The sequence below is a fragment of the Oryctolagus cuniculus genome, chromosome 13 (assembly GCF_964237555.1).
Source record: "Oryctolagus cuniculus chromosome 13, mOryCun1.1, whole genome shotgun sequence".
Classification (NCBI taxonomy): Eukaryota; Metazoa; Chordata; class Mammalia; order Lagomorpha; family Leporidae; genus Oryctolagus; species Oryctolagus cuniculus.
Genome location: NC_091444.1, coordinates 41,027,588 through 41,055,501, shown reverse-complemented (window position 1 = coordinate 41,055,501; position 27,914 = coordinate 41,027,588). Strand labels below are relative to the sequence as shown.

At 41.9% G+C, this 27,914-nt stretch overlaps 2 protein-coding genes across 10 annotated transcripts in view; both read left to right on the top strand.

Annotated features, from left to right (window-relative positions):
• Positions 1–6,760, top strand: part of HSPA14 (heat shock protein family A (Hsp70) member 14) — a 34,853-nt gene extending 28,093 nt beyond the window's left edge. The window contains exons 12-14 of the mRNA XM_002717444.5: positions 241–414; positions 5,130–5,200; positions 6,545–6,760. Coding sequence (XP_002717490.2) covers positions 241–414; positions 5,130–5,200; positions 6,545–6,623 — 324 coding nt within the window. The 3' untranslated portion in view covers positions 6,624–6,760. The remainder of the gene's footprint in view (positions 1–240; positions 415–5,129; positions 5,201–6,544) is intronic.
• A 9,041-nt stretch (positions 6,761–15,801) lies between these two features.
• SUV39H2 (SUV39H2 histone lysine methyltransferase) overlaps positions 15,802–27,914 on the top strand; it is a 29,863-nt gene continuing 17,750 nt past the window's right edge. The window contains exons 1-3 of one of the 9 annotated variants that reach the window (XM_051820605.2): positions 16,700–17,281; positions 17,695–17,766; positions 18,539–18,684. Coding sequence is in view for 2 of the 9 variants with exons in the window: in XM_002717451.5 (XP_002717497.1) it covers positions 15,964–15,994; positions 18,539–18,684 (177 nt within the window). In the remaining 7 variants the exon portion in view is untranslated. Of the gene's footprint in view, positions 15,995–16,080; positions 16,626–16,699; positions 17,282–17,694; positions 17,767–18,538; positions 18,685–27,914 lie in introns of those variants that run through there. The other 8 variants (XM_002717451.5, XM_008268314.4, XM_070055431.1 and 5 more) reach the window with 8 other exon arrangements.

Here is a 27,914-nt window from a genome sequence, read left to right as displayed (position 1 = left end):
TGGGCTCTGCACCCCATGGGAGACCAGGATAAGTACCTGGCTCCTGCCATCAGATCAGCGTGGTGCGCTGGCTGCAGCGCGCCGGCCGCGGCAGCCATTGGAGGGTGAACCAACGGCAAAGGAAGACCTTTCTCTCTGTCTCTCTCTCTCACTGTCCACTCTGCCTGTCAAAAAAAAAAAAAAAAAAAATTGTAATGGTAAATATTAAAGGATATATATCTTATTTTCCTTCTTTTTTAGGGAGTGGATGAATCAGGAGCCAACAGATTCACAGTACTATTTCCTTCAGGGACTCCTTTACCAGCTAGAAGACAACACACATTACAAGCCCCTGGAAGTATATCTTCAGTGTGCCTTGAACTCTATGAGTCTGAGGGGAAGAACTCTGCAAAAGAGGAAACCAAGTTTGCACAGGTGAATATATAAAATATATACAAAATATATAAAGTATATATAAAAATACATAAAATTGAACTGTGACTTATTCATGAGAAACTGTTTAGCTTTTCTTTCTGGATTCAGTTCACTTTAATTCTTTAGTATGTGATGTATATAGAACACCTAACTTTTATTTATTTAGTTAGTTAAGATTTATTTATTTGAAAGTCAGAGTTACACAGAGAGAGGAGAGAGAGAGAGAGGTCTTCCATCTGCTGGTTCACTCCCCAGTTGGCCGCAGTGGCCAGAGCTACGGAAAAAAAAATGAAACCACCTGGTTGTCTTTCAGTAAAAGCTCACTATTAGACATTTTTTTAAAGATTTTTTTATTTATTTGAAACTCAGAGTTACACAGAGAGAGGAGAGGCAGAGAGAGAGAGAGAGAGAGAGGTCTTCCATCCGATGGTTCACTCCCCAGATGGCAGCAATGGCTGGAGCTGCACCCATCCGAAGCCAGGAGCCAGGAGCTTTTTCTGGGTCTCTCATGCAGGTGCAGGGGCCCAAGGACTTGGGCCATCTTCTACTGCTTTCCCAGGCCACAGCAGAGAGCTGGATTGTAAGTGGAGCAACCAGGTCTCAAACTGGTGCCCATATGGGATGCCAGCACTTCAATCCAGGGCATTAACCCACTGTGCCACAGCGCCGGCCCCAAGGACACCTAACATTTTTATGAGTGAATTACTTCTACTCTTTTTTTGAAAGAGGGAAGAAATAGACTATTTTAATTTGAAACAGTTATGGGAATATAAAAATGAAATATAATTCATTTTTAAAAGATTTATTTATTTGTTTATTCCTTTATCTGAAAGACAGAATAACAGAGAGGGAGAGCTAGGGGTAGAGATCTTCCAATCTTCCATCTGCTGATTCACTCTTCAAATGGCTGCAACAGCCAAGGCTAAGCCAGGCAGAAGCCAGGAACCTGGAAACACCATCTGGGTCCTCCCCATGGGTGGCAGGGGCCCAAATGTGCATCGGACCATCATCTGCTGCTTTCCCACGCACAATAGCAGGGAGCTAGAGCAGAAGCAGAACACTGAGACTAGAACTAGCACTTGGATATGGGATCCTTGCAATGACAGGCAGCAACTTAACCACCTGAGCCATGAGGGCAGCCTCTATGTTTTTTGTTTTTAAAAAGATTTATTTATTTGAAAGTCAGAGTGATACAGAGAGAAGGAAAGGCAGAGAGAGAGAGGTCTTTCACCTGCCAGTTCACTCCCCAGTTGGCCACAATGAAGCCATGGCCAGGAGCTTCCTCCAGGTCCCCATGTGGGTTCAGGGACCCAAGGACTTGGGCAATCTTCTACTGCTTTCCCAGGCCATAGCAGAGAGCTAGATTGGAAGTGGAGCAGCTGGGACCAGAACCGTGACCCATAAGGGATGCTGGCACTGCAGGTGGCAGCTTTACCCACTACGCCACAGCGCTGGCCCCCTATATATATATATATTTTAAGATTTTTATTTATTTATTTGACAGGCAGAGTTACAGACAGTGAGAGAGAGACAGAGAGAAAGGTCTTCCTTCCTTTGGTTCACTCTCCAAATGGTTGCAACTGCCAGAGCTGTGCTGCTCCGAAGCCAGGAGCAAGGTGCTTCCTCCCGGTCTCCCATGCAGGTGCAGGGCCCCAAGCACTTGAGCCATCTTCTACTGCTATCCAGGCCACAGCAGAGAGTTGGACTGGAAGAGGAGCAACCGGGACTTGAGCCGGCCCCCATATGGGGTGCCGGCTCTGCAGGCAGAGGGTTAACCTACTGTGTCACGGCGCCAGCCCCCCCTATATTTGTTTTTAATATCGCTTGAAAGAGCGATAGAGAGACAGAGAATGAGATCTCTCATCCACTAGTTCTCCAAGTGGCTGCAACAGTCAGGGCTGGGTCAGGCAGAGGCCAGGTGCCCAGAACTCAATCCTAGTTTCCCACATGTATGGCAGGAGCCCAAGCATTCGAGCCATCATCTGCTGTCTTCTAGGATGCATTAGCAGGGAGCTGGATCTGAAAGGAAGTAGCGAGAGTTCAAATGGCACTGCAATATGGGATGCAGGCAGTGGCTCAACCTGCTATGCCACAATACCCACCCACAATTTGTCTTTTATATTGTTACTTGTGCTCTTGGCCCACCTTGGTAATTAGGTAAGGGAAGAGGAAAATAGCTTTGTTTTCATTTGCTAAATGCCAGATGCTGTACTGCTGTGAGGTAGGACATTATATGTATATTCTTATCACAGATGATTAAGAAATCAGCTTGTTGTAGTAAATACCCTGTTGGTTTCTTTGTCAAGCTAAGATTTCTCTGTAGCTTGGTTTTATTCCTCAGTCTATGTTTTTTTTCTTTCTGCCATGCTGCCTCTGATAAAAGATAAATTACTTTTTCAAAATACCACATGCACATTTCAATCTATACCATCCTCTGTATCCTTTACAAAGAGGAAGTAGGGCTATGTCGTTTACTTAGAAACATATCCAAGAAATACGGCTACTGTAAAATGCACATACACAGGGTAGGCATAGGGGTGTAGCAGGTTAAACTGCCACTTAGGACACCCTCATCTAAGTGCTGGTTCAAGTTCCTGATCCAGGGCCCTGCTAATGTATCTGGGAGGCAGCAGACATGATGGCCATAGACTTGGGTTCCTGCAACATTCATGAAGAGAACGTGATGGAGCTCCTGGTTCCTAGGACCTGGCCCAGCCTTAGCTGTTGCCGGCATTTGGAGAGTGAACCAATAGATGGAAAAATTCTCTCTGGTTCTCTCTCTCACTCTCTCTCTCACCTTCCTCTCCCTCTCCCTCTCCTTCTTTCCACCTCTCTCTTCCTCCATCTCTCCCTCCCTCCCTTTCTCTCTCTCTCCTTCCCTTTTCCTGTTAACTCTGTCTTTCAAATAATAATAATAATAAAAAACTTTATTTTAAAAGCGCGCACACACACACAGAAGGACTGCTTAACACTTCCTTCTGCTGATTCACTCCCTAAATAGCCGTAATGGCTAGAACTGGAATAGGTTGAAACCAGGAGCCAGGAACTCCATTCTGATCTCTTCACATGGGCAGAGACCCAGGTTCTTGGACCATGCCAAGCACATTAGCAGGGAACTTGATCAGAAGTGGAGCAACTAGGACTTGAACTGGTGCTCATATGGAATGCTGGCATTGCAGGCAGCAGCATAATCCACCGTGCCACAACACTGGCCCTTATAATGAATGTTTTACACGGTGTAAAACATAAACATAAATTAACTTGTTATAAAAATAAGACAAATATAGGTAACAAAAGAGCATGTATAGTACAATTGGTTGTGTGTATGTGTTTTTTTAATGTATTCAGAGAAAAGTCTGGAACCAGACTAAAATGTCTAGTTGTTTTTGAGAAGAGGATATGTATTAGTGACAATACATGCATAGATCTTTAGCTTTGTATGAGTTTTCCAATACAAACAAAAGAGTAATGAAAACCCACACACTCATACATAATGTGCCAGGCCCACACCTCAAACTTACCAACTTTAAATCTATTGATGAAGTTTTAAGAGCTCCTTCAGATGATTCTGCTATGTATATATATATATATTTTTCTTTCTCTTTTCTTTTTTTGCTATGTATATATAAGCTTTCCTATGTACCTGCATTTCCAAAGACAGATTGCAATTTCAATATTCCCTTAGCTGTCTCCCTTACACATTTATTTCTTTTTTTCTTACATCCTACTGGGAGGCTGCAGCCACTGTATCCTAACTTAAAGATGCCCCCCAGATTAGTCCAAGAACACTGAATTTGTAAGAGAATCTTTGAGAAAACCTGTCTGCTTGAAACTCCTCAATTTACAAATGAGTGACAAGTGATGACTTACCTGAGGTTATTAAACTCGAATTTGGCAGTTTGAAGTCACTGCTAAACTCCAAATTTGGTTATTAGTATACCTTTCTTTAGGAAACTAAGTAAGCTAAGTAAATTCATGTACCTCTTACAGATGTACTCTTAATTGTACAAAAGAAATTGCCACATTCCTTTTTTAATAGGAAATATATGGGACAGGCATTTGGCCTAGCAGTAAAGCCACCAATTAGGGTGTTCATATCTCACATCTGAGTGCCTGGTTCCATACCAGCTCCAACTTCTGAAACTAGCTTCCTATTAATAGACACCCTGGGAGGCAGCAGTGATGGCTCAAGTGGTTGGGTTCCTGACACCCAAGTGGGAGACCTGGATTACATTGCATTCCTGACTTCCAGTCCCCACCCCCACCCCCAGGGTTGGGGGCATTTGGGGGAGTGAATCAGTAGATAGGAGTGTTCATTCTTCAATCCCCCATGCTCTGTCTCAAATAAATAAAAATTGAAAGTATGTATAGGAGGCTTGCCCAGATATATTTTGCATGTTACTGGCAATGGCTTAATTACCAAAAAGAAATCTTTATTTTCTGAGACAAACAGTATTTCTTAGAAACAATCATTTTAACCTAGGAGATGACATTTAGCAGGAAAAAAATACATTGGTCTTATATGCCCTCCTGGAGGATAAATTTCCAGTTAACAAATCTTAACTCCTATTCTCTGAATATGATTAAATGAAGGAGAATTGAAAACTGCCCTACTTTAAAAGATTCCTTTCAGAATTTGGTCTTTTGTGATAACTGATACATCATTTCATTAATATGTCAAAGTACTGAATCGTCTATTATTTCTGCATCAACAGGTTGTACTTCAGGATTTAGATAAAAAGGAAAATGGATTACGTGACATATTAGCTGTTCTTACTATGAAAAGGTACAATATTAAACTGTTTCTGGTGTGAAGAAAATTCACTTTGAGACATGACCATTTTTGCGAGTTTATTGAGCCAATGTCAGACAATTTATTTAAAACTTAAAATATTTTATTTTTATTTACACTTTTTTTCCTGAAAATACTGTTTTTACTAAGAAAAGAATATCTTAATACTTTTCACTCTGAATGTTTTATGAGTTCTTTGTTTTTGTTATAGTCAACCTAAAAACTGACCCATGCTCATGATGTAATTTTTATCAGTTTTCAATATAATTATTTAAGGTTTACATAATTGTACTATTTGCCCCATGAAAGAATAAGATTATTTCACTGTTCCTGCAGAAAATCTCTACGAGATAAATGACCAGTTAAATCCAGCTATTACCATTTTCCTTACAATAAGCCATCCATACTACTATGGGTTGCAAGTAAACCCTTTCCAGATTAACATTAGGGACAACTTGTTCCATAAATTATACATAGCAAGAATATTATTGAATCCATTGGAGTGGATGTGCCTTGGCCTGGGCACATCTTGAGCTCCAATGAAGTTTTTGTTTGTTTGTTTGTTTTAGAAAGCTTTTATTTAATTAATATAAATTTCATAAGTACAGCTTTTGGAATATAGCAGTTCTTCCCCCCCATACCCTATACCTGCCCTCCAAACCCCATACCATCCCACCTCTTACTCCCTCTCCCATCCCGTTCTTCATTAAGATTCATTTTTAATTATATACAGAAATCAACCCTATACTAAGTAGAGATTTTAACAGTTTGCACCCACACAGACACATAGAGTACAAAGTACTGTTTGAAGACTAGTTTTACCATTAGTTCTCATAGTACAACTCATTAAGCACAGAGGTCCTACATCGGGAGCAAGTGCACAGTGACTCCTGTTGTTGATTTAACAATTGACACTCTTATTTATGATATCAGTGATCACCCGAGGCTCTTGTTATGAGCTGTCACGGAAGCCTTTTGAGTCCACAAACTCCTTCAGTATTTTGACAGGGCCACAAACAAAGTGGAAGTTCTTTCCTCCCTTCAGAGAAAAGTACATCCTTCTTTGATGGTCCCTGAATGAAGTCTTAAGATGCTTATCATCATGAGTTTTCAGAGAATACAACTGTTGTCTCCATGATTAGGAGGATATTTCCAAGAACAACTAGCGAAACATAGCATAGATACTATATTTAAAGACACTGAGATTGTGGTTTCTACTTTGAAAATGCTATTCTTCTGAAAATTAAAATTAGCTCTGTTCACTCCTCAAGTAATTTCTTAAGGACTTTCTGTTTTTATAAAATAAGTTTTTAAATGTTATTTATCTGGTTTGTTTAGGGATGGATCTTTACATGTTACTTGCATGGATCAAGAGACTGGAAAATGTGAAGCAGTCACCATTGAGGTGGCATCTTAATGCTTTAGAGAAACCAAGAATTTTTTAGAACTAGAATATCAACACTCTCTGGTTTTGTGTAGAAGTCGTGTTTGTATTAAAATGCTTTTTCAATGAATTATATAAGCTGTTTCTATTAAACTATAATATATTGGTAAGTGTTGGAACTTTGTTTTGTTTTCCTTATAAGATGAACCATTACTAATGGGAAATATAAAATGTTTTCACTTAGGAAGCTGTTTCAAATTAAGTTGATTGAAGGAAATTTTATGTGACATTTTCAAAAAAGTTTTGCTTCTTTAATTTTCAGTTTTACAGTCTTTTATTGATTCTTGTTATATAATTAACTAAGGACAATTAAATGTCCTTGATAGTAATGGAAAAAGAAATTGCAGAAACATAGGTAACATAAAAGAAGCTCTTACGCTCGGTGTGTGTGTGTGTGTGTGTGTGTGTGTGTGTATGTGTGTGTATATAGAAAAATATCCAGAAGGCTAAAGGCTAAACTCTTAATGTGGCTTCTTTTATGGCGGGAAAATGGGGCAAACACTTTTACTTTTTCTTTTTTATATTTAGTTTTTTTTTTTTCCTCCAGCAAATGCTTTTATTTTGAAGTTAGGTTTTTTTTGTTTTGTTTGTTTGTTTGTTTTTTGTTTTTGTTTTTTTTTCATTTTGAGAGAAGGATAACCACATTTTATTCATCAGGGAGCATTTGCTAGAGCACTGAGACATTTGGTGGTCTCCCAGTCAAAAAGCTTATTCTAGAAATGGAAAAGAGAACTCAAGTGCCCATATTGAGAAAGAGCTGGAAGATGTGCACTGGACAGGAAATCTATCCTTCTTTCCCAAGAAAGGAGATACTGTTCATTTCTCTTAGTTCCTAGATGAAATGAGAAGAGGAATCTTTACTCAGTAGTTTAAAAACACTATACTTTTAGCCGGCGCCGTGGCTCACTAGGCTAATCCACCTTGCGGCGCCGGCACACCGGGTTCTAGTCCCGGTCAGGGCACCGGATTCTGTCCCGGTTGCCCCTCTTCCAGGCCAGCTCTCTGCTGTGGCCAGGGAGTGCAGTGGAGGATGGCCCAAGTGCTTGGGCCCTGCACCCCATGGGAGACCAGGAGAAGCACCTGGCTCCTGCCATCGGATGAGTGTGGTGCGCCGGCCGCAGCATGCCAGCCACGGCGGCCATTGGAGGGTGAACCAACGGCAAAAGGAAGACCTTTCTCTCTGTCTCTCTCTCTCACTGTCCACTCTGCCTGTCAAAAAAAAAAAAAAAAAAAAAATTACAAAAAACACTATACTTTTAAAAAATCTATTCAAGCCTTTAATTGTGCTTTATTGGGGCCGGTGCCGTGGCGCAGTGGGTTAATCCTTCGCTTGCAGCTCTGGCATCCCACATGGACACCTGTTCTAGTCCCAGTTGCTCCTCTTCCAATCCAGCTCCCTGCCTTGGCCTGGGAAAGCAGTGGAAGATGGCCCAGGTCCTTGTGCCCCTGCACCTGTGTGGGAGACCGGGAGGAAGCTCCTGGCTCCTGGCTTTAGATTGGCATAGCTCTGGCCATTGTGCCATTTGGGGAGTGAACTAACGGACGGAAGACCTTTCTCTCTGTCTCTCCCTTTCACTGTCTGTAACTCTACCTCTCAAGTAAATAAATAAAATATTTTTTAAAAATAAAAAATTAAAATAAATGTGCTTTATTATTAAAGTTGATTCTTATGTATATAGGTGGTGGTGCTCTTCTAAAAGTTTCTGAAGATACAGAAGCCAAATTTGCTTACTGTTTGCATCAAATTATTGACAGAGTTATGAAGATAAAATTCATAGTCAAACAAGTCATTAAGTACAGAAGTGCCTCAAAAGTATACTCTTGATTACGGCTGAATACTTACTAATTTCTTAGGCTCTTTTCCAAAGTCATAAAGCATTAAACATAAAATTAATATAAGTATAAGCCACTGTGTCATCAGAAAAATAGGAAAAATAACTAAATTCATTGATTTGCTAAGTCTGTTTTCAGTCATGCATTGGAAAAATGCTTTAAGGTTTTATGTTGTGGTTATTGTTGGCTTTTTAAAATACATCATGAATTGGCAAACCATGGCAAATAGGTCACGTCTATTCCAGACCTGTTTTTATAAATTAAATTTTATTAGAACATAGCCATATTCAGTTGTATATGTATTATTGCTTGTAGCTATTTTGCATTACAGCTGCCTTATACACTGTGTGGTGGCCCACTTAAAGAAAAAGGCTGGGCATGAGCTTTGTGGAACAACCATTAAGATGCCCACAAGGCCTGCAGGCTGTATGGGAACGATTGGGTTCCAGCACCTGCTCTGCTTCCTTTTCACAAACCTGGGAAGCAGCAGGTGATGGCCCAAGCAATGGGTGCCTGCCAGCAACATGAGAGACCTGAGTGGAGTTCTGGGCTCCTAGCTTCAGGCTGGCCTAGCACTGGCTGTGGTGGGCATTTAGGGGAGTGAACCAGAGAATGGGAGCTCTCTATTTTCTTTCTCTCTCTTTTTCACTGTTGCTCTCTCATAAATAAAGCTTAAACACTTTCTCAACTTTGAAGTAGATTATTAAAATTTATAAAATATAAGGACTTAATTCAAAAAATTTTTTATATTCATGTAATAATATATTCATGCCTACTTTCTCCACTAGATTATTAAACATTCTAAGAGCAGAGACTCTCAATCTTAATTTCCATTTTGTCTTGGCCCCTAGAGTACATGAACACAGTAGGTGCTCATAATGTCCATCAAAAAAATGAATTATGTGGGAAAAAAGTCATCTTTATATCCTGCAGTACAGTGACCAGTAACTACATGTTTTTCATATTTTTGGTTTGTTTAGAAACACAGTAAAGAAGGAAAGGAATACCACTGCAATTTTTAAGGTACAAATAGCTTTACATTTTTCTGCTTACAAAAATTATACATATTCATTATAAAGTTAAAAAATTTACTATAAAAATCCTGGGGCCAGCATTTTGGCATAGCAGGTTAATCTGCTCACTGCAATGCCGGCATTCCTATAGTTATTTTTCCTATTTTCCTGTAGTCCCAGCTGCTCCACTTTCCTGTCCAACTTCCTGCTGGTGCACCTGGGAAAGCAGCAGAAGATGGCCCAAGTACTTGGGCACCTGCACCCAGGTGGGAGACCAGGACGAAGCTCCTGGCTCCTGGCTTTGACCTGTTGTGGTCATTTTGGTAGTGAACCAGTGGATGAAAGATCTCTATTTCTTCCTCTCCTGTCAGTCTGCCTCTCACATAAGTAAATAAATCTTAAAAAAAAAAAAAAAAAAAAAGACAAAACTATAGTCTACCACCCAGAGTAGTTACTGTTAAGATTTTTTTGGTATACATCTTGATAATCTTTTTTTTTCCAAAGATTTATTTGAGAGATAGAATTACAGACACACAGAGGGAGAGACAGAAAGGTCTTCCATCTGTTGGTTTACTCCCCAGATGACTGCAGCAGCTGGAGCTGGGCTGATCCAAAGCCAGGAGCCAGGAGCTTCTTCCTGGTTTCCCATGTGGGTTAAGGGGTCCAAGGATTTGGGCCATCTTCTGCTTTCTCAGGCCATAATGGGACTTGAACTGGTGCCTACATGGAGCGCTGGCTCTGCAGGTCTCCACCTACTACACCACAGTGCCAGCCCCTTGATAATCTGTCCATGGATTTCTCAGTTACTTTTGCTGTGTCATATACATATTTAAAAACTTGAACACTTTTTTTTTTAAAGATGTATTTATTTATTTGAAAGGCAGAGTAAGTAGAGGCAGAGGCAGAAAGCGAGAAGTCCTCCATCTGCTGGTTCACTCCCCAAGTGTCAGCAATGGCTGGAGCTGAGCTGATCTGAAGCCAGGAGCCAGGATCTTCTCCCAGGTCTCCCATGTGGGTGCAGGGGTCCAAGGAGTTAGGCCATCTTTTACTGTTTTCCCAGGCCATAGAAGAGAGCTGGATCAGAAGTGGAGCAGCCGAGATTCTGTGCCCATATGGGATACTGGCACTGCAGGCGGCAGCTTTATCCACTATTCCACAGCACTGGCCCCCTATTTCACCTCTTAGTCATTGCTTTACTTTACCATAGTCTATGACCTCTTAACATCTCCCTGAATTCCTATATGGACAGTAAGAGTAAATGGTGTTATACATTGCTCCTTCATTTTTACCAGAGGCATCACAGAAACATTGATAAGATTTTTATACTACCAGCCATGCTGTTCTTTTCTCAGATAGCAACATAGAAACTGGACTTGCAATGGGTTGTGTTCTTTGAGAAAAAAAAAAAATACTCCAAGACAATTCATGTTCCATGTTGTGTGTGTGTAACATACTTCTCTTGGATTAGAATACATCTCTGCCATGCACCCCTGGTTAGCCATGCAGATGCAGAAGGGTAGAATGTCCTGAAATTCTCCCAGGAAAACATAACAGAAAGTCTTGTGATATATGGTGAGCAGATGCTCTGCATATCTTGTGGAGGGGCATCCCACTTGGCAGAAAAACTTGAACACTTTTTAAAATTTTCTCGTGTTATAGGTTTTATTTTTTTAGGTTTAAAATGTAAAACTTTTGGCCGGCGCCGCGGCTCACTAGGCTAATCCTCCGCCTTGCGGCCCCGGCACACCGGGTTCTAGTCCCGGTCGGGGCGCCGGATTCTGTCCCGGTTGCCCCTCTTCCAGGCCAGCTCTCTGCTGTGGCCAGGAGTGCAGTGGAGGATGGCCCAAGTGCTTGGGCCCTGCACCTCATGGGAGACCAGGAGAAGCACCTGGCTCCTGCCATCGGATCAGCGCGGTGCGCCGGCCACAGCGCGCCAGCCGCGGCGGCCATTGGAGGGTGAACCAACGGCAAAGGAAGACCTTTCTCTCTGTCTCTCTCTCTCCCTGTCCACTCTGCCTGTCAAAAAAAAACATTAAAACTTTTTAAAATTTTGCCATATTCACTTTATATTATTCATATATATTTTGTTTTTCTTGAAACATTAAAATCACAAGGGATTCATGATAATCATAATGAGGGGGAAAGAAAGGTATATTATTCATGGTATAATTCAGTGAAACAATAGTTATTACTGTGAAATGATATGACATCCATATAATTTTTATACTCTATATATTCCACAAATAAAAATAAATGTAATATTTGTCTTTAGGGGAATGGCTTATTTCACATAGCACAATGATCTCCAGTTCCATCTATTTTGTTGCAAATGTTGGAATTTCATTGATTTTTTTTTAAGGCTGAGTAATATTTCACCATATGTATATACACACACACCACATTTTAATGTAATCATCAGTTGATGGGCATCTAGGTTGATTCCCTATCTTTGCTGTTGTGAATTGAGCATCTATAAATATGGGAGTGCCGATATCTGTTTCATATGCTGACTTGACGTGCTTTGGATATATTCCCAGGAGTGGGATACCTGGGCCATATGCTAACTATTTCTAGTTTGCGCAGGAATTTTTGTACTGTTTTCTTTAATAGTTGTACCAATTTGCACTTAGACTTACAGTGTAATTGGATACGCTTTTGTCCACAACTTCATCAGCAATTATTTTATTTTTATGATAGCTATTTGTTATTTTTGGATGATAGCCATAGGAGGTGCCTGGCACATATGAAGTGCACAATAAGATTCCTGAATGAGTCGGGGGAAAAAAAGTCCCAGAGAATAGTGAGCAAAGAGGAGAGTGGCAAAAATAAGGTTAGAAAGACTGAGTTTCCCAACCAGTGCTGTGGTGTAGAAGGTTGAGCCTCTGCCTTCAGCACCAGCATCCTATATGGGTGCTGGTTCCCGTCCCGGTTGCTCTACCTTCTGATCTGGCTCCTGGCTTCAGCTTGGTCCAGCCACAGTCGTTGCAGCCATTTGGGCAGTGAACCAGGGGATGGAAGATCTCTATCTCTGCATTTCAAATAAATAAATTTTAAAAAATAATAAAAAAGGTTAATTTAAAAAAAAAGGTTTCAAACACAGAAGGCCCTACAGGCCATTGGAAGGTTTGGGCTTTATTCTAGGTATATTGGAAATATTGAAAGCAGGGGAAGGATATGTTCCAGTTTATGTTTTCCAGAAAATGAATTGGGAGGGGAACAATACTGGAAGTTAAATCACTTAGGCTTTTCAGGACTTTGGTTGAGATAATGGCTTGGACTTGGTTAATAGCATCAGAGATGGAGAGGACAGAATCGGCACAGGAAATAGCATTGACAGGACTTTCTAATGGAACTAAATTGAAGAATGAACGAGGACAGGGTGAATCAAGGCATTAAATTTTCTTCTCAAACACCTGAAATGCCAACATGTTGGGATGAAAAAGCCTTGCAGTCTGGACTAGAAGGGATGGGCTGGAGGCAAAACTCAAGGGTAGTTTTTTGAATATGTTCAGTTGGAGGTGTTTATGGGGACACCTCAGTGAGTTAGTCCATTAGGCACTGTAGATAAGATTCAAGTGTGGAATTTAGTGCACAAATCAAGGTTGGAGATAAAAAGTTGGGACTATTGAGCATAAAGATGGAAATTTAAGAGTCCATGGGAATTGCGGCAGTCACATAGAAAGACAGTGTAAGAGAAATGTGGTTCCACATTAAACTTTAGAGATGCATAGAAAGGATTGAAAATGAGTTGTTGGTGAGATATAAGGAAAACCAAGAAAGAAGTTGAGGGAGTAGCATACAGGACACTGAAACAGAACACCCAGAGAGGGCAGAGGGCGAGAAGCCCTGGGAAGAAGAAGCCTCTTTCCAAGTCTTAGAGGGGCTGTAGGAGTAATCCTAACTGAAGAGGCTCTTTCATGTGACCTTTATCATCAAGATGGTGAGATCCTCATTATAAAAAATGGTTAATTATGGGGCTGGCGCTGTGGCGTAGTGGGTAAAGCCGCGGCCTCCAGTGCCGCCATCCCATATGGGCGCCGGTTCTAGTCCTGGCTGCTCCACTTCTGATCCAGCTCTCTGCTATGGCCTGGGAAAGCAGTAGAAGATGACCCAAGTCCTTGGGCCACTGCACCCATGTGGGAGACCTGGAAGAAGCTCCTGGCTTCGGATCAGGTTGTGGCCTTCTGGGGAGTGAACCAGCAGATGGAAGGCTCGCTCTCTCTCTGCCTTTCTTCCTCTCTATGTATCTCTTTCAAATAAATAAATACATCTTTAAAAAAGAAAAAAATGGTTAATTATGGTAAAAACAAGTGAAAAAGTCACGCTGCAAAAATTAAATAAAAAAAAAAAAAGATTTGATGGGCCTGTGCTGTAGCATAGCTGGTAAATCTGCCGCTTGCAGTGCCAGCATCACGTATGGGATGCTGCAGTCCTGGCTGCTCCACTTCCAATCCAGCTTCTTGCTAAAGGCCTGAGAAAGCAGTGGAGAATGGTCCAGGTGTTGGGCCCCTGCACCTGCCCTGGGCCCTGGCTTCATATTGGCACAGCTCAGGCTGCTATGGTCATTTAGGTAGTGAACCAGCAGATGCTAGATCTGTTGGTCTCGCCTCTGCCTAGCTCTGTAACTCTGCCTTTCAAATAAATAAATATTTTTTTTTTGACAGGCAGAGTGGACAGGGAGAGAGAGAGACAGAGAGAAAGGTCTTCCTTTTGCCGTTGGTTCACCCTCCAATGGCCGCCACGGCTGGCGCGCTGCGGCCAGCGCACCGCGCTGATCCGATGGCAGGAGCCAGGTGCTTCTCCTGGTCTCCCATGGGGTGCAGGGCCCAAGCACCTGGGCCATCCTCCACTGCACTCCTGGGCCACAGCAGAGAGCTGGCCTGGAAGAGGGGCAACCAGGACAGAATCCGGCGCCCCGACCGGGACTAGAACCCGGTGTGCCGGCGCCACTAGGTGGAGGATTAGCTTAGTGAGCCGCGGCGCCGGCCAAATAAATAAATATTTTTAAAAAATTATTTGAAAGGCAGAGTTAGAGGGAATTACATCAGATTGTGCATTCCCCAAATATCAACAACGGGTCCTGGCTCTGGCCAGGATTCTGGAGTTTATCTGGGTCTCCCTTGAGGGTGCAGGGTCCAAGTACTTGGGCCATCTGCTGCTTTCCCCAGATGATTAGCAGGGAGCTATATCAGAAGTGGAGCAGCCAGGACTCAAACCAGAGCCCATATGGGATCCGGGGATGCAGATAAAGAGGCTAAACCTGCGGCTCTGCAACCCCGGTCTCTCCATGCAAAGATTTTACATTTTGTTGTCTTCCTATATAATTTTTCTTAGCTAATTTAAACTATTTTAGGAGGATTAAAAAAAACCACACTAAACACTTTCCTATGATAATAAAAGCTTCAAAAACATTTTTGGATGGCTACACGGTGTTTCATAATGGAATCAAATAATTAGCCATAGCTTTAATGGTCCGCGTTTATTTCCAGTATTTCAAATTTATACAAGATGGTTTAAACATTTGTCATTTTTAGAGCATAAATCTTTGTAAAAATCCTCGGTAGACGTCAAATAGCTACCCACCGAAGTTTTTGCCATTTGCACTTCTAAGGCTTCTGCTTTAGATTGTTCAAGCCATCACCACGGACAGGCTGCGAAGAATGCTGGGGGCAGGTGAGGGATAGAGACGTGTGGAGGCCCCTGGAGCAGCAGCTGCTGGCAGAGCAAGAGCCTGGAAGCCTGTGAAATGCAGACGCCCGGGACTCAACGCAGACCCACCAAATTCGAATCTGCACTTTAACAAGCGTCCCTAAAGCGCCGGCAGCACTGATGGCCGCACGTTGGAATCACCTGGGGAGCCCTCAGATGCCCACTGCCCGGGTCGGAACCTCTGCCCGAGGAGCAAACAATTCCTCTCCAAGAGATCCTACGTGGGGCCGATTTTGAGAGCCAGAGCGCGGGGGCGCGGATAGGAAACGAACTACGAGGAGGGCAAAGTTGGTTCGTTGGGCTCAGGTAATGAGGAACGGGAATTGGAGGAAGCGTCCCAAACAGAAACCCACGCGGCCCTTTCGGATAGTGTACCTAGCTCCTAGGTAACACGATTTCAAAGAAAGGCGTGGGAACGCCTGGAGGGCTTTCTCCTGAGCGCCGGCGCACGCGCTCCAGCAGAGGGAAGACTGCGGCTTACCTAGCTTAGGGCCGCGGTCCCCGCCCCTCCCGCCCCGCCCCTCTCCCCCTTCTCCGCCTCTCCCCTCCCGCGCGGCGGCCGGTGTGGGCCGTGGGCGCAGGCGCACTGCCGCCACGCTCGGGGTCAGCCTCCGGTGACGTCAGGACGCCTCACGGGTTCCAGCGCCGCCCCCCCCCCCGCCTGCCCCCGATTGCCGCGCGGGCCGGACAGGGGCGGGGCGTAGGGCCAGCTGAGCTATCCCGTCAGACCGCGCCAGTTTGAATGAAAGCTCCACAAGATGGCGGCGGCCGGGGCTGAGGCGCAAGGAGGTGAGGCTGGAGCGTTGCCCCCTCTTCCCTCTCCGTTCCCAGGCACGCTTCTGAGGCCTGGGAAGCGGGGCCGTCCCGCGGCCCAGCCAGGCGGCGACGTGGCGGGACTCCGCCTGCCGCCTCGCTGACACGCCGACCCCAGGATGCGCTCTGCGGGCGCCTGCCCCCTCCTCCTGGCCGCTGACCCTCCTGAGGGCCTGGCCCGCTCCTCTCGCGTTCTCCCTGCCCTCGCTGTGCGCTGGAGGTGGGCGCCCGCGCGAACCGCGGCCGCGCCGGGCTGTGTGGAGCGTCGCTTCCCGCCGCGCGCTCGGCCCGGCCCGGCCCCTCTGGGCTGCCCGCGGCTGCATCGGGCGTCGCGGTAACTTCGCTGTGGGCTCCCGGCTCGAGGGTTCGTGGGCACGGCTGCGATGACTCCTTTGTGGTCTTGTGAGCCGGCCTTGTGGTGTTCGCTTGGGCGTTTGGGAAGCGGGAGAGAGAGAACCCGCAGGTGTAAACGAGACCCTGGTATCACAACAGCGAGGGAGAGGAATTGGGGTTGAAGTGGGGTCAGAAAGGGAGCGAGTGAGGCGCAGCCGAGAGCGGACACGTAAGAAGGTCTAATTGCTCCTCAGTGAGATCTCGCAGAGACTAGGTGTGTGAAGATGCAGCCTCTGGCTGGCGCTAACTTTTCTTCCCCCTCCCCCCGGGAACTTGGCGTTATTTATATGGACCTCGAAGACTCACACTGAGCACGCGCGCGCGCGTTTGTGCGCGTGTTCGTTTGTGTGCGCGCGCTTTGAAAGCCTGGAATTTTCAAATGCATTCTGGAATTTATAGGTTCTTTCCTGCTCTGCTCTGCTCCACATAGATTATCTCCTCACTATCCCAGAACTTTTCTTCCTTTAAGAATGGCGATGGATAGCGTGAGCTACTGGAAGGTTTTGATAGTGGTGTTGAAATAGTTAATATTGTCGATGTACTTTTTCTCTGTTACTATAGGCTGTCGGATTTTTTTTTTAACCAAGTGTTTTTAGCTTTTTTATATTCTAGTTTGTTTCTTCTCCATCGGTGGTGGTGTTTTAGATCCTCAACTAGATAAGAATGGTTCGGAACAGCCCACCACACATACCTTAGGTAGATAGATATCCAGGAGGCACCTCCTTGGCACCGGATCAGCTAATGAGGTTCACTTTGCACAGAACAACCTCAAGGTTTTTGGATGGAAGGAACTTAAAGGAATTAGTATTTTTCTACCCTCTACCACCACTCCCGGTCAACTTTTTCCCCAGCCTCAGTTTTCTGGGAGAAGTACGTTTTCCTTCCTTGATTTAGAACTAGGAGTCCTTGGCAGGGGGGCAGTGGTGGAAATTGTGCTTAAGGGTTTCTGACATTGAAGACCCTGTGTGAGTTGGGGGTGAGGGGATGAGGAAAGAATGTAGTAAAGTTAAAGCAGCTGTACTCTCACTTCCTGCAAATTTCCTCAAAACACAAAAGGTTATGGCCACTACCTTGGAGAGCTACCACATATGGCTTGAGTTTACTGATTCTATTTGGCAACCCAGTTTTTTTCAGTGAATCTGATCCCAGAAAGATTGCAAACCATGTAAGCTAGAGCAGACGATTCTTGATCCATCTAGTGCTTACAATGACACTAGCCATAAAAGCAAGTTTATTACATTTTTCTAAACATCACTTTGTGTTGATTTGTATTGTAAATTCAGCACGACAGCCTGACTACAGGAATTTGGAAGTAAAATCTTATGCAACATAAATAGTTTCCTGGCTTCTCTAAGGTAGATTAAATCCAATTTTCTTCAAATTGGGTATGTGGATTCTGTAAATTGAACACTGTATAACTCCTGGCTTTAAAAACAATACAGGAAATTAGTATTACCAAAAAAGTCAATATACACTGAATTTTTAGAATTATAGCACTTGGGTTGATAATACATTACAGCGTGGGCAAAATATTAAGTGGAGTTAAATTTCATGCAGGATTTCAAAGTGGAAAAATTAGGGCAAATAATGCCTTTGTAATTTAGAACTATGTTTTAACTAGGTCTCTGTTCTAATTATCCAGTTAAAAGAAATGAAAAAAGTTACTTTTTAAGAAATTAAAGATTGTGTTTTAAAATATATTATAGATGTACTTCTAAACAATAAGAATGCCCTGGAGATCTACATTGTATGACAATAATTGTATTCTATGTAGAATAAAATGGAAAAGTAAAAAACATCACCTCTGTTGACCTTGGCATCTGTATGTTATCTTAAGAAAAAGTTATAGGCATGGGATGTTTTGTTCAAGTGACTTAGTAGAAATTAATGTCAATTGAACATAGCAGGATAAAAATTCATGAGAAAAGTCCAAGACCAATTATCAAAAATAGTTCTTTAATACTTCATCTTGAAGACACATCATTGTTTTCTTGTCATATGAATTTTTAGTTGTGTAAAATTTCCAGTTGAAGGGTGGGGATATAGAAGTTTTAAGATTATCTTTTTTTTTTTTGTTCTAATTGAATAGCTGTTTCATTAGTAAAGAATTCTATTTTCTTATTGTAGCTTGGTGTGTGCCTTGCCTAGTTTCACTTGATACTCTTCAGGAATTATGTAGAAAAGAAAAACTCACATGTAAATCGATTGGAATCACCAAAAGGAATCTAAACAATTATGAGGTGGAATACTTGTGTGACTACAAGGTAGAAAAGGTAAGGCAAATATCTAGCCCCTTAAAGAGAGCTAATTGGACTTCATAATTTCTATAACATAAAAGAACTTTAAAAGTAAACAAAGTTCTTCTTAATGTTTAAAATTCTAAGCCTTGATACATTTATATGTTCTATCATCTATATTGCCAAATAATGTTTAGAAGATTTTGAAGCATAAAATGTTCTTGCATTAGAATATGTTAAGGTGCTTATATCATTCTGCATCCAACTCTTGATTATCTCTATGTGGATTATCAGAGTAAATGTTTGATCTCAGATTGGCTTTTTTTTTTAATAGAGTAACAATGATAACAGTTCAGTATACTTTATTTTTTTAATTAATTTATTTGAAAGGCAGAGCTGCAGAGAGGGAGAGAGAGAGACTTCTATCCACTGGTTCACTCCCCAAATGGCTTCAACGGCCAGAGCTGTGCCCATCCAAAGCCAGGAGACGGGCTTCTTCCGGGTTTCCCACGTGGGTGCAGGGGCCCCAGGACTTGGGCCATCTTCTACTGCTTTCCCAGGCTATAGCAGAGAGCTGGATTGGAAGTGGAGCAGCTGGGACCCAAAATGATGCCCATATAGGATGCAGGTACTGCAGGCGGTGGCTTTACCCACTATGCCATAGTGGCAGTTCTTCAGATTGGCTTCTCTTGTCATTTATTTTGTTCTTGGATCATATTTCCCCACTATTACCTGAAATGAACCTAGAATTTCAAACCAATTTTTATATTCATCTCCTCAAGAAGCATTGTTTGTATTTCCTGCCCTCGTGTCAAACTCCAGATATTAGTGAGATTCCATGGTAAAATAGAATGGCTTGAATTTCAAAGTCGTTTCTAATCTTCATTTAGTTCAGTATGATTATTAACTCACTTAATTTCTCTGGGCTTCTCTTTATTCTTAAAAATGGCAAGGTTTTTCTTTTAAGTTTTTTTTTTAATCTAAGAGTTATATTTTTGAGTAATTTATCTATCTGTAACTTTCCTCCCTGTTCTAAAAAGTCCGATTTGGTCGTTAATCTTTCAGTTGTCAGATAAATGAATCAGGAATCTTGTTTAATCCTTTGTTTTCCTTCATCTTCTATATAAATTAGTCACTAAATCCAACTCTTCTTTGAAATGTTCATCTTTCTTTGGTATCATTGTCTTCCTCACCTAGTAGGACCTTATGATCAAACATTTTACCTATATTCTCATATCCTTCACCCTGTGAAACTGCCCATTCATCTCCCATCTCAATATGTAAACTCTGAACTAATCAATCTAGTTGAAAATGTCATACAGTCTTACATATTGGCTCCATTAAAATTTAATTCTGTTCTCATACTTCTCAATTCTGCTTGACAAGCTGTTTGTGTGTGTGTGTGTGTGTGTTTAAATCTATGCTGTCTTTTTCCATTCTCTTCAGTAGTTTTCCCGGAGTTATTACTTTCTGGACTTTATTCTCAATTTCTCATACACAGGTAAAGATCTCTTCTCCCTCAGCTAAAGATCTGCTCTTCTCCCTTAGTGAAAAACAGAATTGAAGCTTCAGGTTTGTTTGTGTGTGTGTGTTTTTTTTTTTTTTTTTTTTTTGACAGGCAGAGTGGATAGTGAGAGAGCCGTTGGTTCACCCTCCAATGGCCGCCACGGCTGGCGCGCTGCAGCCAGCGCACCGCGCTGATCCGATGGCAGGAGCCAGGTGCTTCTCCTGGTCTCCCATGCGGGTGCAGGGCCCAAGCACTTGGGCCATCCTCCACTGCACTCCTGGGCCACAGCAGAGAGCTGGCCTGAAAGAGGGGCAACCGGGACTAGAACCTGTTGTGCCAGCGCCACAAGGCGGAGAATTAGCCTACTGAGCCACGGTGCCGGCCGAAGCTTCAGGTTTAAACTTAACCTTGCCTTCACTACCAGTTATTTGTATCTTCACTTTTTCAGAGGTGTCATGATTCTTCTTCCTGTCCATCCCCTTTAGGAATTTTCTTAATCCTTCGTGTCTTTTTCATGTCAGGCTCCCTTTTTTTGCTGATTATTCCCACTGATAAACATTTTCAGATCTTGCCAGCTTTCAAAAAATCTTCTCTTGACCTTGTCTCCTAACTCATGCAAGTATTTCCTGTCTTTTCCTTCACTTCCAATTAACTTTTTAATGGTTTTATTGAGATACAATTCACAGGCCATGATATAGTTCACTTATTTTAAAATGTACATTTCAAATTTTTAATATACTCATAGTCAACTTTAGAACATTTCTCAATACCCCCAAAAAGAAGCCCCAAACTCCTTGACTATCACTGTGAATCTTAATCACCCTTCCTTGGAACCTCAGTCTTAGGCAACCACTAAATGTGTTTTCTGTTTCCGTATTTGCCTGTTGGGACACTGCATATAAAAAGAGTCTGACAAAATGTGGTTCTTTGTGATTGGCTTCTTTTATTTACAAAATGTTTTCAAGGTTCATCCATGTAGCATATATCAATACTTCATTTCCTTTTTGTTGTCAAATAATATTCCATTATATGGATGTATCACATTTTGCTTATCCATTTGTCACATGATAGACATTGAGTTGTTTCTGTTTTGGAATTATTATATATAATGCTGTTATGAACATTTTATATACAAGTTTCTCTGGGGACATTTTTTCATTTCCTCTTGGTTAGTATAGAGGAGTGGAATTGCAGACTTATACGATATCTCTTTAACCATTTGAAGAACTGCTAGACTATTTTCCAAAATGCTGTGATATTTTTATTTTCCTACCAGCAGTATATAGGAGTTTCAATTTCTCCATAGCTTGTCCAGTACTTACTGTTGTTTTGATTGTAGTCATTTCTAGTGGTTATGAAGTGATCTCATTTTGGTTTTGATTTGCATTTCTCTGATGGCTAATGATGCTGAGCCTCTTTTTGTGTTTCTTGACCCTTCATCTGTCGTCTTTGGAGAACTGTCTATATGGGTCCTTTGAGCCTGGATTGTTTGTCCTTTTGTTATGGTGTATAATCATTCTAGATATAGATCCCTTATTAAATACAATTTGCAAAAGTTTTTTCCATTCTGTGGGTTATCTTTTCACTTCCCGCTAACTTAACTCACACTTTTCTGGTTTATACCTCTATCAGTAGCCTTCCAGTTGTCAAATTTAAAGACCTCAAATCTTAATCTGCTACTTGCCGCATTTAACCATGTTGACTACTGTTTCTATTTGAAACTCTTGCTTTATGGAGACTGCATAGATTCAAATTTTGGCGGTTTAATTTATTATGTGACCTTTAGCAACTTGCTTACTGTATGTGTCATTCCATTACTTTGTCTATGAAATGAAGATAGTTAAACACTCATCTCATAGGGCATTATTAACATTAAAAGAATTAATACAGGTAGAATGCTTAGAGGTTGACATGTGATAATTATGCTCTTATCAGTGTTTACTCGTTGTTAATTCTGCCCTTACTGCTTTTCTCTACCTGTTTTTCTTACTGGCCTTTAGGAATCTCCTTCATTGTTGCTCATCCTTCCTCTGATATGTAAATAATCTCCAAGACTCTGTCTTTAGCCTTCTTTTCACCTTGAAGTTACTCTGTAGGTGACCTCTTTCCAAGTGGTTTCTAATTATATCTGTTTGGCTCAAGATTCCCTAAATCTTTCTGAGGCCCCCTTTCTGGGTTTCATTTCAGACTGATACTCTGTTGACTACCCAAGTTCAACACATTCAAAACTGTACCTGTTTTCCTCCCTCATATCTACATCCTGTGCCAGTCTTCCATATTCTTGTGAATGAAATCTGAGTTATTTCTTCTCAGTATTTCATGTATCTTTAATTCTTGTTTCCTTCTTCTTAGCCTCTGAATTCAGTAAGTGATCAGATGTATTACCTCTATATCTTTGTCTTTTCCTAATCATTCCTGTTACTCTTTTACAGAGAGAATTTAGGGTATCTAAGGGTCTGTGTTTACACTGAGGAAGCTATCAAGATTCTTATAGAATTTTGAGTATTGTAGCTCAGTTTCAGATGGTTTTTGCTATTGGTTTTCTTGTTATTCCATCTTATTGTTTGCTTTGGAATAAGCAACCTTACTTTGTTCATTTATGTATTCAGCATCCTACTTATATCCCCATTTCTTCTTTTACTTGGCACAAATGTTTAATTTCTAAGCCCATATTCAACATATTTCTACCTTTTTCCATCTCTTTTTCTTTTACATATTCAGGGTAAATAAAAAATCTTCTGGCCCTGTCCTTTTCTTGTGTGACTCCCTGCAATTAGCTTATAAAAATCATGGTCTTCTTCTGTATATAAAGATAATTAAAAATGAATCTTAAGAATGGGATGGGAGAGGGAGTAGGAGATGGGATGGTTTGCGGATGGGAGGGTGGATATGGGGGGAAAACCACTATAATCCAAAAGTTGTACTTTTGAAATTTATTTAAAAAAAGTTTTCCAAAAATAAAAATAAAATTCACTTTTGAAAAAAAAAATGGTCTTGATACCATATTCCACAGTAAAGCATTACATTTGTTTCTTCAGCCCAGCCCTGATTGTACTGGAGTCTTGCTTTAGCTTTCTATTGAATAGTTTCCTGTTATCTGCCAGTCTGATGTGAGACACTGGCATGGGAACAAGGTTCTTTATCCTCTGGCCATCAGCTACTTCTCCAGTTTCATCTCTTATCTCAAGTCCTGTTTTTTATCCATATGGAAACGTTTGTAGACTTTTTAATTTACCTAAGACTTACAGAGCCTTATGGAACACCTGCTATGTTCTGAGCACTGTTTTAAGCATAAGAACATAGCTTAAAAAAAACAGACATACCATATGTTCTAATTCCTTGATCACATTGTGCGTCTTTGTGCTCTGTTGCTTTTCTCATCCACTTTCCACTTTGTAATACTATTGCTTCCCTTGTCTGTGTGGTAAAATCCTATTTAGTCTGCAAGATCCAGCACAGATATTACCACCTACTATAGAGATACCTTCTTTCCTCACTTCCAGCAAAATTAGTTCCTTTATGTTTAGGACTTACAAAGCACTGTTCTTGTCATTATTCTAGAACTTGTTACATTTTGTAGTTCTGTGTCACCTTCCCTGTTACATCATCAGCTATTTGAGGGCCAAGACTATGTCTTACCATGGTCCCAAATCTAGAATGAGTAGTTAGTGGTTAGTTGAATTGTCTTTTGTGTGAGTCACTTCTCCCTATAATCATTAGTAGATAAGCTTCATTCTTAGATTATAGCAATGGTTTACTGACTAGTATCTCTGTTTCTTCTAACCATAGACTTATTCAACAAATATTTGAGTGTCTTATATGTGTCAGGTACTACATTAGGCACTGGGAATATAGAGATTAAGAAGAAATAGGGAAATAGGAGCAGGCTCTGTGGTGCAGCAGGTTAAGTTACCACTTAGGATGGCTGCATCCCATATCAGAATGCCTGGTTTGAGTTCTGACTACTTCATGCTTCCAATCCAACTTCCTGCTAAAGCCCTTGGAAGACGGCAGATGATGACACAAGTAATTGGGTTCCTGGCACTCATGTGGGAGACCCAGATGGAGTTCTTGGCTTCAGCCTGGCCTAGCTCTGGCTGTTGGGGCCTTTGAGGAGTAAACCAGCAGATGGAAGATATCTTTGTCACTCTGCCTATCGAATCTTGAAACAAAAACAAAGAAATCCCTCATTTTTAAGAATTTATAGCCTAGTGAGAAAAGACTGACAATAAATAGTCCTTTACAACATAGAGTATGTGCTGTGACAAACATCATTACACAATATATGTAGGAGGTACATCCAGGGCATTTCGCAGAAAGCTTCCTAGATGGGGTAATGTCCAATTGGGGCCTGAAAAAATTTTTTCTTATAAATCATATGACTTCTATCTAGAGAATGGGTTGGTTGAAGATAGAAGGGGCGAAAAATGAGATGAGTGAAACATCTTTCAGATCATAATGCAGTGGAGAATCAGTTGGAAGGGTTTAAGAAAGAGTGACAAATTAGGTTTGTAATTCAAGAGAAGTTTGCTGTGAGGAAAGTGGATTGACAGGGAGAGGCAATGATATGTGTATAGTTACATGTTCTGAAAGGCTGTTGTAATAACCTAGGCAAAATGCAATGGTGCTTAAACTAAAGTATTAACAATAGTGATGAAGAGTAGATGGATTTTTAATTATTCAGGATGTAAAATTTACAAATCAGGTTTGTGCTGAGGGGATTACATGGGGCTGGGCATCAGGGGTGTCTGATAGCTGAGAGAGCCACATCTAGGAAAACAAAGATTTCTGACTTGGGCTGTGATATAGGTAATATTACTCTTCACCAAGATCCAGGAATGTGAAGAGGGGTGACTAGATTGGATTTGGGAAATACAGTTGAGTACATTTTAAGTAGTAGGTTGGTAATGTGGCTCCAAATCCAGAGTGCAATCGAATTACAAATAAAGATTATTGAAATAATTGTCAAAAAGATAGTGACTGATTGAATTAGGTATTTATTGGCTATCTGCTATGCCCTGTGCTAGTAGCCAAGAATCTCAGCAGTGAAGGACATGGAGGTATGACCCCTGATATCAAAGAGTTTTTATTTTAGTTGAATTATGAATATCTTAAATACATTTATACAAAGTACTTAATTATAATTGAGATTAGTTCAAATGTAACAGATAGATCTGATTTACCTTGAAGAGACTGGGAAGTTATCCCTGAGGAACTGATGTTTAAACTTAATCCTCGGGGCCGGCGCTGTGGCAGCGGGTTAACGCCCTGGCACAGCAGGTTAACACCCTGGCCTGAAGTGCCGGTGTCCCATATGGGTGCCGGTTCGAGACCCAGCTGCTCCACTTCCGATCCAGGTCTCTGCTATGGCCTGGGAAAGCAGAAGATGGCCCAAGTCCGTGGGCCCCTGCACCCGTGTGAGAGACCTGGAAGAAGCTCCTGGCTCCTGGCTTCGGATAGGTGCAGCCCTGGCCGTTGCGGCCAGTTGGGGAGTGAACCAGCGGATGGAAGACCTCTCTCTTTCTCTCTGCATCTCTCTCTCTCTGTCTATATCTCTCTCTGCCGCTACTCTCTCTGTGTAACTGACTTTCAAATAAAATAAATCTTTTAAAAAAATAAACTTAATCCTCAAAAATGAAAAGCTAAGTGGGAATAGATCTTGAGACAGGAGACAGTCTGACTTCAACGAATAGAAGATGTGCATGTAACATAATCAGAGGGAATGAGATGAAGCTGGAAGGGTAAGACAGATCAAGAAAAGGATTTTGGATTTAACCTAAGGGCAATAGGAAATCATTTAATAGTTTTAAATAGGGGAGTGGCATGGTGAGATATATATTGACAACATTAGTCTGGCTTTTGTGCCATGAATGGATGGATGGTTACAAAAGGCTATGCAGTAGTCCAAGCAGAGCAAGTATGAGAAGGATTGAGTTTGAGCCCTGAGATACCCATAGAAAACTGTCAGAGACTAAAATCAGCAAGAAAGATAAAAAGAAAACTGAAATTGTAAATCTTGGAAATTTGAGCAAGAGATAAATAGTGGGTCAAAGAACTGTATAGAAACCATTGTATTTAGCAGTGGAAGGACCACTTAGACCAGCTTCTGTAGCATAGACAGAAGAGCTAAGAGGATGAGTTAAAGAATAAGGGGTAAGAGCTGGCGCCGCGGCCCACTAGGCTAATCCTCTGCCTGCAGTCCCAGTACCCTGGGTTCTAGTCCCGGTTGCTCTTCTTCCAGTCCAGCTCTCTGCTGTGGGAGTGCAGTGGAGGATGGCCCAAGTGCCTGGGCCCTGTACCCGCATGGGAGACCAGGAGGAAGCACCTGGCTCCTGGCTTCAGATCGGCACAGCGGGCCGGCTGTAGCGGCCATTTGGGGGGTGAGTCAACGGAGGGAAGACCTTTCTCTGTCTCTCTCTCTCTCACTGTCTATCTGTCCCCCCCCCCCAAAAAAAAAAAAAAAAAAAAAAAGAAAGAAAGTAGGAATCTAGTAGTAGGGACAGTTCTTCCATGAATGCTAGCTTTGATGAAAAGGAAGTAGAGGATTATATAGAGGAAAAGGGTGTTTATGATTTTAAAATTGTATTTAAAAAATTGAGGTAATATATGCATATGATTTAAAATATTGAATGTTATAAAAGGCCATATACTGAGATTTTCTACCCTGTAACCTAGTTGCAGGCTCTCTTTCTTAGTAATTTAATGTCTTGCAGTATTTCATTGCATTTACATCTCTAAGATTTATTTTGCTTTTAAAAAAATGTGGGAAGTTTAAAAGCTGTGAGAAGTGTATTTTTGGCCGGGGGGAACTGAAGAGACTAAAGGAATAATTTATGGGAAAAGGTACATCTATTGTATATATATTCACCTTCTCTATAGTTAACATGTCTATGAAAGGCTGTACATTAGGAACAAAGGTCACATACTACGGAAAATAATGTAGAAATACTAAGATTGGGACCTTGTAGGATGAGTGAAATAGCCAGCTTCGGAAATGGAAAGAAAGTGCTGTCCCATGCTTCTGGGGAACAAAAGGGTGTTACTATTATGAGTTCATGTCAGGTATCTAGTTGAATTTAAATGAAGATAGTTTTAGTGCTATGTGTGTGTTTTTTTTTTTTTTTTTTTTTTTTTTTTTTTTTTTTTTAAGATTTTAAAAATTCATTTGAAAGGCCGGCGCCGCGGCTCAATAGGATAATCATCCACCTAGCGGTGCCGGCACACCGGGTTCTAGTCCCGGTCGGGGCGCCGGATTCTGTCCCGGTTGCCCCTCTTCCAGGCCAGCTTTCTGCTGTGGCCAGGGAGTGCAGTGGAGGATGATGGCCCAAGTGCTTGGGCCCTGCACCCCATGGGAGACCAGGAGAAGCACCTGGCTCCTGCCATCGGATCAGCGCAGTGCGCCAGCCGCAGCGCACCAGCCGTGGCGGCCATTGGAGGGTGAACCAACGGCAAAAGGAAGACCTTTCTCTCTGTCTCTCTCTCTCACTATCCACTCTGCCTGTCAAAAAATAAAAATAAAAAGATTTTTAAAATTCATTTGAAAAGCAGAGTTGCAGAGATAGAGGGGTCTTCTACCTGCTGGTTCACTCCCCAAATCCCCACAATGGCCAGAGCTGTGCCAATCTGAAGCCATGAGCCTGGAGCTTCTTCTGGGGCGCCCACGTGAGTGCAGGTGCTTGGGCCATCTTCCACTGCTTTCTCAGGCCATAGCAGAGAGCTGGATCAGAAGTGGAGCAGCTGGGACTCTAACCAGTGCCCA